The sequence below is a fragment of the Lynx canadensis genome, chromosome C1 (genome assembly GCF_007474595.2).
Source record: "Lynx canadensis isolate LIC74 chromosome C1, mLynCan4.pri.v2, whole genome shotgun sequence".
In the NCBI taxonomy this organism is placed as follows: domain Eukaryota; kingdom Metazoa; phylum Chordata; class Mammalia; order Carnivora; family Felidae; genus Lynx; species Lynx canadensis.
Window position 1 is genome coordinate 214,758,953 of NC_044310.1, and position 17,295 is coordinate 214,776,247.

Sequence of the window (17,295 nt, forward strand, 5' to 3'; positions counted from 1 at the left end):
AGGTGTTCCTCTCTTCATTGTTGTTGCATTTATTTGCTGTTACGCCACCCGTGCTAATTCCGCAAATAATATACCAGTATGACTGAACTTTTGGTCGTCCAATCAGGAATGTGGAGGGAGGGGTTGCACAGGGAAAACATGGCCACCAGAAGCCATGACTGACCCCGGTGGTCAGGGGAGAGGGAGCTAGTGAGCCGGAGACAGGCTCCCGGATGTGTCCACTACACGTTTATGTTGTGTCCGTTTTCCCCACATCCTGCCTTGGTGCTTCTCGTGCATTTAAAGTCACGGGTTTCTACAGATACTTATTTTCAACTTAGTTCCTGTAGAAGCAGAGGTAGGAAGCCCGGTAGAGTGACAGCACACGAGAGTGGCCGATTTCATGAATGGATTATACAGGAGTCAAATGTTATTGCCCTCCCCTGAAAAAGAAACCCAAAAAGCATTTTTATTTCAGAAAACCAAGTACAGCCCTCTTCTTTGTCCTTGATCTCATCGCTTTAGTGTCTTCTCTGGATAGTATGTGCAGGGGCATCTCACTTTTTCCATGGCTTCTGTACTCATTATATGTGCGACAAAAAAGCGGCCCCTTTCTGCACCCCTCCTGATAGCCAGGCCCTTCACAATGTGGCTTTGCAGCTCTTCCCATCGAGAGGAGGATCTATTTCCCCACCCCTCAAGCCCCGGCTGGCCTGTGACCTGCTTTGGTGGCATGTGACAGAGTGGGTGGGTACCACTTCTGGGTCTAGGCGTCAGGAGGCCTTCCTGTTCCTGAAGCCCACTTACCTACTGTAAAAACAGCCTGGGTGAGTCCTACTGTGTGACAGACATGTGTCCCAATCACGCTAGCCTCTTCAGCCAATAGCTAGCCAACTGCCAGGTGCCTGTGAGAGGCTGTCCTAGACCAGCCAGCCCTCACTCAGCCCACCAGCGGACTGCAGATGTACGAGCAACTCCATGGCTAGAGATGGCCCAGAGCAACAGAACTACCCAGCTGACCCACAGATTTATGAACAACAGTAAATGGTTGTTTTCTGTCCTTAAGCTTTGAGGTGGTTTGTTACACAGCAATGGCTAACTGATACATTCAGTGCTGGCCCTAAACCCACGATCTTCCATGGGTTGGGTCTTTAGACTGTCAGAGGATGCAGGCACGCCCTACCCACTTCTATATCCACTTCTACATGGAGAGCTGTGCTTAGCTGCTCGCAGCGGGCAGGCAGGTAGGGTCTGTGGAACGGAATGGGAGCGTGTCATTTGAATGATCTTTGAAGGAAAAGAGCAGGCCCAGAGGAGAGTGGGAGAGGTAGCCACGAAAGCGAGGCATGTGATAACTGTCTTCTTGTGTCTCTTCCATATTGGTCAGTATGTCTCCAAAGGGCAGAGTGAGGAACGACGCAGGAATTTTACGGGGAAGAAGGGTTTAGCACCATGCCTGCGAAGCTCATTTTCCAACCATCTGGCTTCAATGAAGTAGAAATGGGCTGCAAAGGGCAAAAAGCATCCCGCTATCAGAGACTGAGGAGCAGGCCTCTTGGCCGCATGGGCAAACTTTGAGTGGGAATTTTCACTAAGCCGTCGTGGACCTACGTGGCTCTGAGTCTTGTTCTATTGCCCTGTAATGCATAGCAAGTTTCCAAAGGCCAATATTTCGTTGCTCAAACTTTTGATCTGGCCTGTTACAGCTACAACTGATGAGAAAATCTTGGGCTCCACTTTTGGTTCAGAAAATGGGGTACCTGCTCTCTTACCTGTCAGGGGGAACCCCCTGCCCCATCCTGTAAGCCACCCAGTCCTTGGGGAGGAAGAGTCCTCTTCCCGGGACCCCTCTGTCACCCATCCCACCCCAGCTGTCCTGACCACATCTTCCCACCCGGAGGTCCTATGACCTCAGGGTGGAAGTGAAGAGGTCAATGAGAAGACATGACTGCCAGCTGACCTGTGAGCTGGACCTGGGAAATCAGAGGCTTTGCATCCCCTCTCCTGTCCTTGGAATGTGGGTTCTGCTTGCCTTTCCCACTCCCAGAGGATGTCCAAGGAGATCGTTTCGGGATACTGAGATGGTGTTGAGGCCACCTTGACGGTACAGGTGACTGAACCCGGTTAAGACCTCTGTATAAACTTGTAAGTTGTGGTTGGCGGGTGCAGAGATCCACTTGTCCTGATGCTGCCCAAGATGAAACTCCTGTGTAAGTTCTCCTGCTTATGAAAACTGCCACCTGCCAACATGGAGTGGCTTCTTCAGTCTCTCCCCGCCCTCTGAGTACAGAGGCCAGTTTCAGATTTCACCCCGGAAGCTTCTGTGGAGCTTGCAAACCAACAGGGCATCCCCAGGGGATGTGGTAGTCGATAACGCCCGCTCTCGCTATGCCCCTTTCCCAAACAGGCCACCGTATTCCACCGCACATATGGATAAAAGAAACGTCTAGTGACAACATAATGTGGCATTTTAACACAGGGCCCTGCGCACTCCTTGAAACCCTCAGTTGATCAAGACTCAGGAAGGCAGTTAGATCTCAGAGTTCCAAGGGTCTGCGACCTAACGGTGATGGTTCTAGTGAAACCCTCCCACCCTGCCAGGAGACCTCTTCCTCATCCACATTACGTCTGAGAAGCCAACCATCCCACTTCCTTGACGACCCACCTGCCCTTGTCCACATTACCTTTGATGTGTATTAGGCATCCTCTCCTTATGGTGTATTTTTGTGCCAACCAGGAGGGGACTCCAAGGAAAGGTCAGTAGTTAAGTCCCAGAGTAGCTCTTCAACAGATTCCCAGGAGGGAAAGAGCTCAGGACGGTGGAGAGCCTGTGGAGTTTCAGGCTTGGGGAACTCTGGTCAGGGGGCGAACGGATCTGGGAGCATTCAGTCCTCCATTTTGACATTTGTGTTGTTGGTCAACCCTTGAGAAGCTGCTGATGTTACGAGAGCTCCTTGAGAGGAGCAACGAGGACGGCGGAGGTGGGTTTCTCATTAATCGTTAGTGTTTGGTGTGGAGAGAAGGGAGAGCAAGGGCCCTTCTTAACCAAGTTAGCCACTGCTGTGTGATAAATGACATCAACTCAGTGGCTTAAAACAACGCCCGTCTATCATCGCACGGTTTCCGGGGATCCGGAGTCGGGGGGTCTCACAGGCTGCCTTCACGGTGTTGGCGCAGACACATCCTTTCCGGAGCTTAGTTCTCCTCCAAGCTTATGGGGTTGGAGGACTGATGTCCTCAGCTTCTTGCCACAGGGTCCCTTCCACAGGCAGTTTAGGCCACGCCGTTAACTTCAAGGCTAGCGTGAGACTCCCTCTCCCATCCCTAGAACACAGAGGCTGCTATGAGAGCGCATGACCCTGGGAGTGGCTTCCTGTCACCTTGACCTCGGTCTACTGGTTAGAACACGGGTCTAGCCAAGTCCCGGTTCTGCCCACACCGAAGGGGAGAGGGTTATGCAGGGTGTGACTCTTGGGGGGGGGGGCGGTGGTCTCTTGGGTTGTGTTGGTACACCAACGATTTTATACAAATCTTGTCTCCGAAGAGCTTGTGGAGGAGATGACAGAAGCAGTGGTAGGCTCAAATGAGGACCCGGCAGAGGAAACGGAGGACCCGGAACCCCTGGAGCCAGACGACGGAGGTAAGAAAGTCGGCCCCACCCCTGCATTCCTGTCCCGTCCAGTCCTGGCCATTGACTCCTTGAGGGCGTGTCCCAGCCTAGGTCTCGGTTTCTCTGTCTGCAGAGGACAGGGAGGCCCCGCCCAATCGTGGCAAGAGCATGGCTTCCCCGGCCGCGTCGGGAGGGCCTGGGCGCGGGAGCACTTCCCGCGACGGCCACCTCAGCGCCACCCCTGCACCACCTTGTCTCAGGTACTTTCCAACAAGTCACAAACCTCCTCAACATCATGGACAGCGGGTCAGCAAAGACGGACGCTGCTGGGGGGGCAGGTCCTGACATGCGGAAGATGCTGGCCTCGGTGATAATCACGGAGAAGGCCACCACGGAGCCCTCCGCGGTGATCAACGCTCTCATCCGTTGCCTGCAGGTGCCCGAGGTAGGGCCCGCTGGCCCCCGGCCCCGCCTCGGAGCCCAGCCACCCGTGGGTCAGCACACATTACTGACCATCGCAGGCACAGGGCTGGGTGCTGGGGCACAGACACGGGCAAGACCGTGAGGCTCTGACTCACAGGACCCATGGGAGCCTGGGGCTTTGGTAATTTTTAAAAAGCTGCCTTATTCTGACACAGTGGGTTGGGGAGCCCTTGTCCTAGGGCTCACGAACGTAGTCACAAAGATGTTGAAGGAGTGAAGCAGGTAGACCTGGGGCAGCCAAGACGTAGCAGAACCGGGTGCAAAGTGCTGGGCCAGCCCGGAGACTGCTTAGCCAGGGACAGGAGTGGGGTGGAGGGCGTAGGAGGGAGTGATGGGCGGTGTGACGGGAAATCGCGGTGGGCAAGACAGGGCAGAGTTTGGGGCAGAGCATCAGGGTCCCCTGGAGAGCTCGTTAAGACCCAGATTGTTGGGCCCCGTGCTGAGAGTTACTGATTCAGTAGGTCTGTGGGGCTGGCCTGAGAATCAGCATTTCTAACACCTTCCCAGGTGATGCTGAGGCTGCTGGTCTGGAGACCACACGTTGAGAACTGCTGGAGTGTAGACTGTCCTGTAGCCTTTGGGGCTGGGAAGTGCGGGAGATCTTTGTAGGAATTCTTTAGAGAAAGCTTGATTTTGTAGAAAGATGGGTGGCCGCTGTGAGGAGCAAAGACAGGCAAAGGGTTTTGTAACAGACTTTTAAAATGTGGGTTTATTAGGAGGTGGGGGGGGGGGACAGGCCATATCATGCAGGGCCACATGAGCAAGCACCAGGGTTGGCCAGGAAACAGAGGGAGCGAGGAGGGAACGGGGGCAAGAGTCTATATTGTGGTCTCTGGTGGGGGGAGGGGGGATGGGACAGGCGGGGTGAGCAGGCTGAAGATGGGCTAGTGTGAACAATTTCAGCGGGCTCTGGGTATCGGGGCTGTCCCTGGTTGTCTGGCATGTGGCCCTGGGGTCATTAGGGGCAGGTGGATAGTGGCTCCCAGTGGGAGAGCAGGTGGATGGTACCGGCTTTGGACTGGCTGGTTTGCATTTGAAAAGCGTGCTCCCCGGGGAGCTGTTTGCTCTTGGTAGTAACTGGCTAAGCCTGGGAGGGGTGGGCTCTCCAGGGTCATCGAGGCCCCGAGGTGTCGGGAGATATAAAACATTTAAGAGCATGATTAACACCCAGGCCATAATTGATGGGGTTTTGGGGTGATGGGGGGTTCAGAGCCGATGGTCAAGAGAGAATTCTTTAAGACGTCTTTGGTGCAGAAAGGTGATTTTATTAAAGCACAGGGACAGGACCTGTGGGCAGAAAGAGCTGCGTTGGGTTGTGACAGGTAACTCATTATATACCTCAGGTTGGGAGGGGGTTAGGGACAGCGTAAGTCTCTAAGGAATTTTGAAGCAAGGTTTCCAGGTCCTTGAGGGGCTGGCTGCTGTTAGAAAAACTGTTGAGTAAAACCTCAGTCATGAGACCCTTCAGATGTATATCAGGGGGCCACAAGCTTGGAGTATGATTGCCTGCATGTATCTTGGGGAGTTGAGATCAAGGAATTTTTATATGTTAAAGCAGACTTACAGGATCCTGGGGTGGGGGGCGGGTCAGGATAATGTGAAGCCAAGATTCCCCTTTGTCCCTAGCAAAGTGTCATCATGGAGGCAGCCGAGCTCCTAGAGGGAGGTCACTCTGTCTGTTTCAAGACTCGTCACTGGGCTGTAGGCAGTACGGGCATCTAATTTTTCATTTGCCTTTGTTTCCCACATCACCACGGCAAGCACTTAAACCCCCTTACATCTCGATGAGGGTGATATGAGGGCTCCAGGAAACGGAGTCTATAGGTTTCTGGAGATTAGGTTCTGGATAAGATTGCCTTTTTCTTGCCGTTACTAAGTCATCCGTAAACTGAAGGAGACTCCCGTCCTACGTGACCTGGATCTCCATCAGTCAACCATTTGCTTTCTTTCCTTTCCCCTCTTCTTGGGCAGCCAGGAGTGTCTGGGGAATATCACACGTATCCCACCTGGCGGGGGTGGGGGGAGGGTGCTGTCAGCCTGTACTTTGTCCTCAGCTCGCCCCATGCTCCCTCGTCAATAATCAGTGGCAATACATAGACGCTAAACACGTGGGCACATTTGAAATTAACCTGTTTCGGAGATTTCCGTTCTTCATTGAATAGTGAAGGAGCCAGCAGAATGTCAAAATCTGTTAAACCAGACAAAAGTTGTTGACATTGCCAGGAACAGCAATGATTTTTGTTGCTAGGGAGGAAGCATTTGCATTCGTATCAGTTTCCTAGGACTGAGCTTCTGTCCCCAGATAACGTAGCCTAGACAATCACGGGGGGTCAAGGGTGCACCCCGCTTGAGGCCCCATAATCTTTGAGCGGCTGCAGACAGCCCCAAGACCTCCTCTGGTGCCTGTCTTTAGGTCAGTTTCCAAGTCTTTGACAGTTTTTGCCTTGTGACCATAAATATTCTCCAGAGATGCCTCTTGATCACAGAGGAGGCTGGTCTTATTAAAATTTACCTGGCTGTTTACACAGGTCCTGCAGGAGTGTTAATGAAGCCTACAGGTGTCCTTGAGTTCTCTTTGAAAATCTAGAGCATGCATTCTCCACGGGGGTGATACTGTTCCCCCCACGCCCGGGTAAAATGGATTCGCTGAAGAAAACCTTACTTTTTTATGTATCAAGTACAGAGATGCACATAAACAGATACGTCATATACTCGGGGAATTAAGGCTTCATGGGGAGGGGTGCAATCAGGAAAAAATGTCTAAGAAGGCTCTTTAGGGTACAATCTAAAAAAAAAGACTGAGGGACACTGGTCCAGGGCCAGGCAGTACCGAACGGCCAAGGCCCCCCAGTTTTCTTACTTCCAGGGATTTTCATGGGAATCTCTGGTTGGAGTTTAGAAGCCTCAGTTATTCGCTAGGGCGACACCAGGCAAACAAGGCCACGACTCTCTGGAGCAGATTTCACTAGGTGAACATATAAGTTTGAGTGACTTTCTTCCTTCTTGAGGTGCCTTTTCCAAGGCCTCTGGGGCTGCTGGGAAGTGGCCGCCCTCCCAACAGAGAGGAGGCCCCTTTCCAAGGGCTTTGCGGGCCATGGCCCCCATGTCAACGGCCCACACTCATTCTGTAAGAGCAGCTGGTCAAGCCTGATTCAATAAGGGTTATTTTAATCGCCATGGTCTGGGAATACGGTCTCTTTGTCCAATTCTACCTTAAACGGGGTCATTTAAGATGGCGATAAGGCCATCTAGGAATCAAAAGGGAGAGGCACATTTCTTGGCATTGAGTGCTCCCCCACCAGGGCGGACTGCGTTCTTGGGCTTTCAAGTGGGCCAGTGACAAGTGTGTGGAGAATCTGGGGGCGCTGACCATGTGACTCTTGTCTTGCTGACTCTGCCGGACAGAGAAGAGGGAAGAGAGAACAGATTTGCGGGCCACACCGCCAGGGCCAGTTGGATGAGTCGGATGGGGGGAGGGCGGAGAAAGGTGTCGGGGGTGGAACCCGGTAGGGCCTGCCTCTTGGGCGGCTTGAGGACAACCGCCAGGTGGGGTATGACTCATTCTGGAACCAGTTGCAATGCGTGTGGGGTTCCCCACCCCCCTCCGCCACCGAGCGGTTCTCAAACACCAGCGGGGCGTCCCACAGTTCAGCTCAGTTCTGACCTACCCACCTGGAGACAGCATCAGATCCCATAGGCTAAGGGCTCAGTCCCACAAAGCTGCCCCCGCCCCCGCTTGTCCCCCCCCCCCCCCGTGCCTCTGACCGACTGGCTGTCGAACTCCCTCCCTGGGTTTGATTGATTTGCTAGAGTGGGTCACACAACTCAGAGGAACAGACCGCTCGCTGGATTACTAGTCTATTATAAAAGGATCGAACTCAGGAATGGCCAGATGGAGGTGATGCAGAGGGGAAGCCACGGGGAACGGGTGCGGAAGTTCTGTGCTTTCTTGGGGTGCACCGCTCTCCCAGAATCCCCACGTGTTTGCCAGCCCGGAAGCTCGCTGAGCCCTGATCTGCGATCTACAGAGGCCTCATTACAGAGGCACCGCCGATTGAATCATTGGCTATGGTCAATGCATTCGGATTCCGGCTCCTCCCCCACTCCAAGGCTGAAAGTTACGACCCTCTAATGAAAGGGACGGTTCTCCTGGCAGCCAGCCCCCATCCTTGGGTGCTTTCTGAGTCACCTCATTAAGGTACAAACTCTTTCAGGGCTCTCATCACTTAGGAAACTCCCAAGGGTTTTAGGAGCTCTGTGCCAGAAACCAGAAAGGGGACAAAGATCAAATACACGTATCTTGCGAATCACGGGTATATGGGAGGAGGGCCAGTGGAGGGAGAAGATGGTGGGCTGTGTTGGGGGCAGGGCTGGGTCCATCCCAGGTGCCACAACCTACTCCAGGATCTTCCCGCCCGCCCGTAATCGTTTCCCAGATTTCCACCCAGCGCAAAGTCAACATTTACAACATCCTCCAGGAGATCATCCAGCAGGAGGGGGAGCTAGAGGATCAGGGCGTCCAGAGGCTGGTCGCCATCGCCTCCAAGGAGATGAGGGAGAGCCTGGAGGTAGTGAAGCCCCTGGGTCCATCTTGCCCTGGCCCCCTCCCCTGCCAGCCCAGGGGCTGAGATGTTGGTGGCCTGGGGTGGATGCAGGATTTAGTTCTGCACAGAGAACATCATGTGCAAAGGCCCTGAGGCAGGGAGAGGCTTGGCTTCTCTGGTCCAGTGACCGGTGGGGAGGGGGGCAAGAAGAGGCGGAGCCTGAGCTGGAGCAGGTGTGGGGCAGGAGGGTTTTCATGGCAGCCCAGCGGGTGGTGGAGACACACGTCCCTCCCCCGTCCCCTGCAGGTGGAGGGCTACGTGAAGGCAGAGGTGGCCAGCGACACCCTGGTGGCTTTGTCCCGCAACCACTTCAACTTGGTCATGTATGAGCTGCAGCACCACCTCAAGCCTCTCAACCTCACGGATGAATTCGTCATCGTCACCTTGGCGAAACTGGCCAATGGCAACGGTAGGCACACGCGGGTCCTCAGCCTGGGGCGGCGGCGGGGGGGGGGGGGGCGGTCTGGCCCCGCAGGCCGGCCTGGCGCTCCCTCCCGGTCACTGCCTCTGTCTTCTCTGACCAGCCCCATTTCTCTCTTTTCTAGTTTTTAAATTTTATAAGTTTTTCTTTTGAGTCCAGCGTAATATCAGTTTCAGGAATGTCATACAGTCACCTGACGATTCCATACATCGCCCAGTGCTCATCCCGACTCAAGCTCTCCTTCATCCCTGTCTCCCGCTTCAACCATCCCCCCTCTTACCTTACCTTCCTCTGGCATTCCTTCTTTCCGTTTCCGTGTCTCCCTCAGCTGTCAAGATTCCGTGTTCCTGCCTCTCATTTCTGTCTCTTCGTTCCTCTGCCGTTCTTTCTCCAGACCGCTCTCCCTCTCGGGCCCCGTTCTCTTGTGTTCTCATCTCTTTTCCTTCTTACCCCTTCCCCTCCCCCCCCCATTCCACAAGCAGGCGCTGAGCTCCCGCTGCACAGTGGCAGTGAGTACAATGCGCTCGGTCCCACCTCCATAAAGGATGGTAAACAAGTAAACAAGAAAATCGGCCATCATCATATGAGATGACATGTGGTGTGACGAGAACAGCCTGGTGGCTGTTTGAGATCAGGAGGGAGGGGACCTCACCTCTGTGGGGCCCTCACTGGGGTAGCGACATTTCAGCTGTGACCCGAAAGGACGAGACGATGGTGAAGAACCAGATGCGGGAGGGCGTTCTGCACGGAGAACGTCATGTGCAAAGGTCCTGAGGCAGGGAAAGGCTCGGCTTCTCTGAAGGACTGAGAGGTCACTGTGGCTGTCGTTAGGGTGAGGGCAGATGGTGGAAAGTGGGGTTGGAGAGGCTGGCAGGGCCTGGTGGGTGTGGTAGAGTCTGGACCTTACTTGAGAGCCCCGGAAAGCTGCAGGGTTGCCTTGTGACACGCAGGTTCCAGGAAGAACATTCTAGCTGTTGTGTGGGTGGAGAAGGGATGAGAGGTGTGTACGTGAGAGGCGATGGTGGCTCAGGCTGGGGCCAGGCTGGTGAGGGGTGCGCAGACGGGAGAGATGAATGAGGCTCCGACTGATGGGACTTGCTGATGAGTTCTGTGCTGGAGGTGAAGGAAAAAAGAGGAGCCAAGGAAGACTCCCAGCTTCAGGCGTGAGCAGCTGGCTGCCGGACAGGTGCACTGAGTTCACATTCCTGTGGGACTTTCGAGGGGCGGGGTCAGGTGGCCAGCTGATGGGTGGATGCGGAGTCGAGTCCGAGGGCAGGTGTGGGGGGCCTTCCTCCCAGAGTCTTGGCGTGTGGGTGGTGCTCAAAGCCGTCCACGCCCACAGATGCAGACAGAGGAGAGGAGGCGGGCAGAACCCAGCTCGGAGAAACCCGACGTCAGGAAGAGAGTTGGCAGGGAGACGGGGACAGGGTGGCGGTGGTGTGGAAGCCGCGAGAAGGGCGGTGGCCCAGGAAGGGCCCGGGGGCCAGCGTGTCCCGTTTTGCAGGGGCTCTGGTCAGATGGGGCCGGGTGGGTGGAGAGAGTGGGGCGGGGGGCAGGGGACTAGCTGCTCTGAGACGGCCGCTGGAGGGGCCAGGCTTGGAGGGGAGGTGGCTCTGTCACCTGTTCCCTTTCCCCCAACAACGCCTCTTCTCTGCCCCCAGCGTCCCTCGGTTTCCTTCCTTTCTCTGCCCGCCTGTTGCCTTCTTCTGGTCTCTCTTGCTGCCTGTCTCCCCGTGTCTTTGTTCATCCAAGGACCTTGATGGGACACGTAAAGAGCCAGGCATCTATCCAGGAGCCAGGCTCAGTCTCCCCTCCCTGACTTTCTGCTCTGCCAGCTCCTCCCTATGGTTCTGTCTCCCCCTCCTCCTCCCCCTCCTCCTCCCCCTCCTCCTCTTCCTCCTCCTTCTGTCTCCCTGTCCCCGGTCTCCTTCCTTTCCTGCTTCCTCCCCCTTCACTTGTTTCCAGTCTGTTCCTTTCACCTCCCACTGACTTCCACACTTTATCCTGTGGCCTCAGCCGCACGCTGGGCTCCGTGGGGGCGGGAGGTGGCAGGAAGCGGGCTTGTCCTCTGCCCTGTCCCTGCTGACCTGCCCCCAACTCCCTGCCACCTCTCGTCCCCCTGCACAGTGTTTGAATTCATGCCATACATGGGCATCACCCTGGCCACCATATTCACGATGCTGAGACTCACCAATGAAGCCAAGATGTGCCAGGTGATCTGCAGTGGTACGTGCCTGGTGGGGCCTGCCGGTGGGGCCCGGCCAGAGGGCTGGACGAGGGCCCCGGGCAAGCAGGTGGAGGGGTTTGCTGAACAGGAGGTAGGTTGTCCATTTATTCCCGAGCATTTGTCCAATCTCCTGCTTCGTGTGGCCCCGATCGGCTCTCGGAGGGGCACAGGCGGTGGAACTGTGGCCGGTGCTTTCAAGGGAACACGGCTTAGCGGGAGGAAGTTGTCTCTGGACTCGTTTACCCGGCTCTGTTTCGAGCGTTTCAGGAGGACGACGGGATTTCACAGGAGAGGGAACCAGGGAACATGCCTCTATGTTGGGCCCGACCAGGGCTGGTCTCGGATGCTCTTTATGGTCTGATCCCGTTGCCCCAGGTTTTGATTTCTTAAGTGTTTCGGGGGGTCCCAAATCCCTGATACCTGAGAAGAATAAGACAAAATGTGCTCACTGCCCTCTGTGGGACAATCCTCGGGCTGTGAGTAAGGAGTCATATCCTACCCTTGACCCCTGTATGTGAATCTCAAGGACTGGGGTCTGGACACACCCGTAGGCTTAACAGCCCCCCTCCCACACGGGTAGAAAGCTGATAAAAATTGGAAGGCAGAGAGCACGGGCTGAAGAGAGGCATTTTCTAGGCTGTCTGAGGCCATCTCGCTCACCTGCTGGTTACAGAAGTGTGCCAACGCTTCTGGAGGGAGGTGGCCTGGGGAGACCTTGTCCGGCTGCTGCCCCTCGGGGCTCACCGCCCCCACCCTGCTCCGTAGCCATGGAGACCTTCTGTGAGACGGTCCAGTTTTACCTGCGGCATCTGGAGGACAGTGTGTATCCTGTGATGACGGAAGATCAGTTTGCCATGAAGCTGTTCCCGATGTATCGCTATTTCGTGACCGTGTGGCTAAGGAACCACAACCCTGAGGTGAGAAGCACCCTTCTCAAGGGGGTCCTGTGGTCTCCCCCAGGTCATGGCTCCCCAGCCTGTGTGGCTAAGGAGGGCTGAGAGACCACTGGGTCCAGCCTCGTTCTCAGAACCCGGAGAGACGGTGACCTGATCAATGGCGGAGCTGACCTGCCCGGGCCCTGGGGCCCCGGGGGGCCTGGCTTGAGAAAGACCCCAGGAGTTGCTGGAGGAGGGTCCCTGTTACGGTGCGTTTTACCTAGAGGAGCTGTGCCGTAGGACCGTTTTACAAATGAGGAAACTCAGGCGCTCAGACAGGTTCTCCCAAGTGACAGAGCCGGGACTTGCAGGGACAGTCCGGCCTCGTCGCCTGCCTGTGGGGTCTCGGGCGGGGCCCCGCCTACTCCCAAGGCCCTCTCTGTCACGTGCCCTGGACTCTCTGGATGGGGTGACCTCACTGGGCCTCGCTGGGGCTCCCGGGCTCCTGTGGTAGGTGAAGCTGGGGGTCATCAAGTCCCTGAAGCCCATGCTGACCCTCCTCCTGCCCAACGACGACCTTCGGAATCAGTTGTACGACTACATCCCCCTGCTGCTGGCGGAATACAGGGGCGGCCTGGAGGCCCTGTTCATCACGCAGGTGAGAGGCGGCAGGCTTGGCTCCTCTGGGTCCCGCGTCGGGAGGGGGAGTGTCACCTGAGTAGAAGCTGGGGCTCCGCACTCACTGGATTTTTGAGACTGCTGTTCTAGGTGGAAGGGACGAGATCCCAAAGGGTCTTGGAGGCTGCGGTGAGGTTGCGTGTTAGTTTCCTGGGGCTGCCGTAAGAGAACCGCAGGGTGGGCGGCTCCAAGTAACAGAAATGTAGCCTCACGGTTCCAGGGGCGCTCCTTCCGAAGACCCTGGAGAGGAATCCTTTGGTTGCCTCTTCTGGCTTCCGGTGGCCCCACGCGTTGCTTGGCTGGTGGCTGCAGCCTTCCGTCGTCCCCCTCTCTTCACGTGGTCTCTTCTCCGTGTCCTCCTTTTTTTAAATTTTTTTTTCAACGTTTATTTATTTTTGGGACAGAGAGAGACAGAGCATGAACGGGGGAGGGGCAGAGAGAGAAGGAGACACAGAATCGGAAGCAGGCCCCAGGCTCTGAGCCATCAGCCCAGAGGCCCGACGCGGGGGCTCGAACTCACAGACCGCGAGATCGTGACCTGGCTGAAGTCGGACGCTTAACCGACTGCGCCACCCAGGCGCCCCGATGTGTCCTCCTTCTTATAAGGACGCTAGTTGTTGGACTTCAGACCCATCGTAAATCCAGGATGATTTATTTCATCTGAGGCCCTTACCTCATGACATCTGGAAAGCCTCATTTTCTTTTTTCTTTTAATTTTGTTAATGTTTATTTTTGGGAGACAGAGACAGAGCACGAGTGGGGGACAGACAGAGAGAGAGAGAGGGAGACACAGAATCTGAAGCAGGCTCCGGGCTCCCAGCTGTCGGCACAGAGCCCGACGCGGGCTCGAACTCACAAACCGTGAGATCATGACCTGAGCCGAAGTTGGACCCTTGACCGCCTGAGCCACCCGGGTGCCCCTGGAAAGCCTCATGTTCAAATAAAGTCACATTCTGAGGCTCTGGGTGCACATGAATTTTCGGGAGACCCTTTAACCCACGATAGCCCGTAACCTGTGTGGGATGGAACCTTGCAGGGTTCTGAGTGAAGACGTGACCTGGGCTGTGTCACTCACCTACAGCAGAGGTGTGGTCCTCAGCTACAAAAGCAAAGAGCAGAGAAATTAATACGATAGATTTAGGGGGCCGTCCTTCGATCACTCTGGATAAAGAATGAGATTCGCTGCCAGGTGGATAGGGGAGAAAGGGGAAGAGGGCCTTGAATGCCATGCTCAGTGGCTTAGCACAGCACTTTCCAAGCATCACTGTGCCTGGGAATAGCTTGGGGGCTTGTTGACAATGCAGGATCGGATTCATCAGGTCTGGAGAAGAGCCTGATAGACTGCATTTCTTTCTTTTTCTTTTTTCTTTTTATGAAATTTATTGTCGAATTGGTTTCCATACAACACCCAGTGCTCATCCCAACAGGTGCCCTCCTCAATACCCATCACCCACCCCCCATCAACCCTCAGTTTGTTCTCAGTATTTAAGAGTCTCTTATGGTTTGCCTCCTTCCCCCTCTGTAACTTGTTTTCGCCCTTCCCCTCCCCCCTTGGTCTTCTGTTAAGTTTCTCAGGATCCACATAGGAGTGAAAACATATAGTATCTGTCTTTCTCTATATGGCTTATTTCACTTAGCATCACACTCTCCAGTTCCATCCATGTTGCTACAAAAGGCCAGATTTCATTCTTTCTCATTGCCACGTAATATTCCACTGTGTATACAATAACCACAATTTCTTTATCCATTCATCAGTTGTTGGACTTTTAGGCTCTTTCCATAGTTTTGCTATTGTTGAGAGTGCTGCTATAGACATTGGGGTACAGGTGCCCCTATGCATCAGCACTCCTGTATCCCTTGGGGAAATTCCTAGCAGTGCTACTGCTGGGTCATGGGGTAGGTCTATGTTTAATTTTTTGAGGAACCTCCACACTGCTTTGCAGAGCGGCTGCACCAGTTTGCATTCCCACCAACGGTGCAAGAGGGTCCCGTTTCTCCACATCCTCTGCGTTTCCCGCCAGCTCCCAGGGGGGATGCTGATACCGCCGGCTGAGCCACGGTATCAGCCCCTCTGAGCCACAAGAGTCCAGAGTTCACTGACCCCGAATCATCGGCCCGTTCATTGCAGGTCTTGAGGCAGATCCTGGAAACGTCCGTCACCACCAACACCCCCGTCCCCCAAATGCAACTACACACCATTTTCACGGAACTGCACGTCCAGGTGAGGCCGCGAGCTTGGCGGGGCACCAGCATTCTCGGGGTGCTGCCGTGGGGAGTGGGCGGTGGCAGGTGGCGTGGCTGTGGAGCCCCCGTCTCGCTCATCCGGCTCCCGTATCCCCCGGGGGCTGGGAGGCGTTGGTTGCCCACGCAGCTCTGCCACGGCCGGGCCGCCCCCGTGCTTGCATCCCGTCTCTGCTTGTCGTCTCACCACCCTCCCTGCACGCCCCCTCCCCAGGTGTGTTCCAAGGCTCCTGCCCAGCAGCAGTACGGCAGCCAAAACCTGGCGGAGATCGTACACTGCTTCATAGCCCTCGGTGAGGCTCCCCCAGGTCCCCTGTGAGCCTGGCGGGGGGGGGGGGGGGTCCCTGCCCCCCCCCCCCCGGGAGTCCCCGTCCCCCAGGGCTGCCTCCTCTGGCTCCATCTGTCTGGCCCAGGGGGCGTATGACTAAGGCAGCCTTCCCCCCTGCAGCCCGGTCCTACCCCAAGGAGCTGATGAAATTCTTCCTCGGTCAGATGGAGATGAGCCAAGAGGCCATCCGCGTGGGGACATTGACCCTGATTAGGGCGATAGTGAGCGCAGCTGGTGAGCAGGACCAGCAGGTGGGGCGGGAGTCAGGGGAAGCGGGTCTCACACATATCTGGAACTCGGTCATTTCCTCTTTTGTTGACATCGCTGGCTGGGCCAAGGGGTCATGGCTGTCTGTTGCCTCGCATTTTCTGTGCTTGAACCTAACCAGCACTGTGACCCCCACCCCCAGCTGTGTCCGCAAACCCTGAATCCCGGCTTCCAACTGAGTCTGAATTTCCAACTTCTTTTTCTTAACGTTTATTCATTTCTTGATAGAGAGACAGAGCGTGAGTGGGGGAGGGGCAGAGAGAAGCAGGCTCTGGGCTCCGAGCTGTCAGCACAGCACAGAGCCCGACACGGGGCTCGAACTCACGGACCGTGAGATCATGACCTGAGCCGAAGTCGGACGCTTAACCAACCGACTGAGCCACCCAGGCACCCCTCCAACTTTTAATCTGAATCTTAGAACTACCCCCCGCAAAACTAAATCAAAGGCTTTATGTAAGGCCTAGTTATATCATGTAGGCATAGCCCCAATGCCCAATCATAGTCGAAACTCCTGATTCTGAATCCCTAAGCCCAAACTAGAACCCTGGCCCTGTTATCAAAAGGGAAATACTCTCCCCAGGTGAGGCAGCAGCTCAGACAGTGCCTCTGTGTGAACTGGGGCAAGACATCCCTTGCTGGGAGCACATGGCCCGGCAGGTTCATGATTTGGTGAGGAGAGCACGGCCACTCCTGTTCAGTCCTTCAGCTGAGTGCCCTGTGCAGTGCACAGACTGGGCAACTTTATATGAAGGACGTTCTGCTGACAGTGAACCTTTCTCTTAAAAAAAAATGCAGATTTATCTGATGGACAGAGATAATAATGACTAGAGTTGGCCTCACCATTTTTCTGTGAAAGGCCTGAGAGTAAAAATACTTTCGGCTTTCTAGGCCATATGGTCTCTGTGACAGTTACTCAGCTGTGTAAAAGCAGTCATAAACTGCACAGTGGGGCTATGTTCCAATAAAACTTTATTTACACAAATGGGCTTTGATCTGGATTTAGCCTGCGGGTTATACTTTGCTAATCCCTGTGCTAGAAAAAAAAAAAAAAAAGAAACTAGCTTCTTGTGTAAGTTGATAAAGCATTCTGGATGTTCAGTTGGATAGGGACCAAAACTTGGGCTCAACAGTCTAGCTTCTTGACAATTGTCTGAAGGTATAATTGCCCGAAGGTAACCGACAATGACGTCATTACCACGGCGTGCATACAAGCCAAACGTTAGAAACAACCTAAATGTTTTCTATAGGGAATTTCTGGAATGAAGAATAGTATATACACATAGTGGAATATTACTCAACCTTAAAGGATATAGTCACTCTGTATTTTTTCATGGGAAAGAGGCCCTCTCTGTATTGAGGGTGATAGTATGGTGGTGGGGGGTAGGGGTGTTACATAGTCTTGATTACTTGCAAGAAATCTATATGCTTAGTTTCGCCTGAGTGAGTGTAGAAGGACACAAACTGTTGAGTGGTTACCTTTTATTTTAATTTTGCAATGAACACACGTTATTTTAGAATCAGAAAAAAAGTTTCTATTTTGCGAGATAAAAACTCAAAATTGGAACCTGCTCTCTTAGTGCTT

At 54.7% G+C, this 17,295-nt stretch overlaps 1 protein-coding gene across 1 annotated transcript in view; it reads left to right on the plus strand.

Annotated features, from left to right (window-relative positions):
* The first annotated feature begins 3,884 nt into the window (after window positions 1–3,884).
* The window catches only part of MROH2A (maestro heat like repeat family member 2A), a 43,670-nt gene continuing 30,259 nt past the window's right edge, over window positions 3,885–17,295 (plus strand). Inside the window, exons 1-9 of the mRNA XM_030326115.1 lie at window positions 3,885–4,034; window positions 8,509–8,640; window positions 8,923–9,085; window positions 11,225–11,323; window positions 12,090–12,241; window positions 12,714–12,857; window positions 15,006–15,098; window positions 15,333–15,411; window positions 15,567–15,680. Of these exons, the coding sequence (XP_030181975.1) occupies window positions 3,885–4,034; window positions 8,509–8,640; window positions 8,923–9,085; window positions 11,225–11,323; window positions 12,090–12,241; window positions 12,714–12,857; window positions 15,006–15,098; window positions 15,333–15,411; window positions 15,567–15,680 (1,126 nt within the window). The remainder of the gene's footprint in view (window positions 4,035–8,508; window positions 8,641–8,922; window positions 9,086–11,224; window positions 11,324–12,089; window positions 12,242–12,713; window positions 12,858–15,005; window positions 15,099–15,332; window positions 15,412–15,566; window positions 15,681–17,295) is intronic.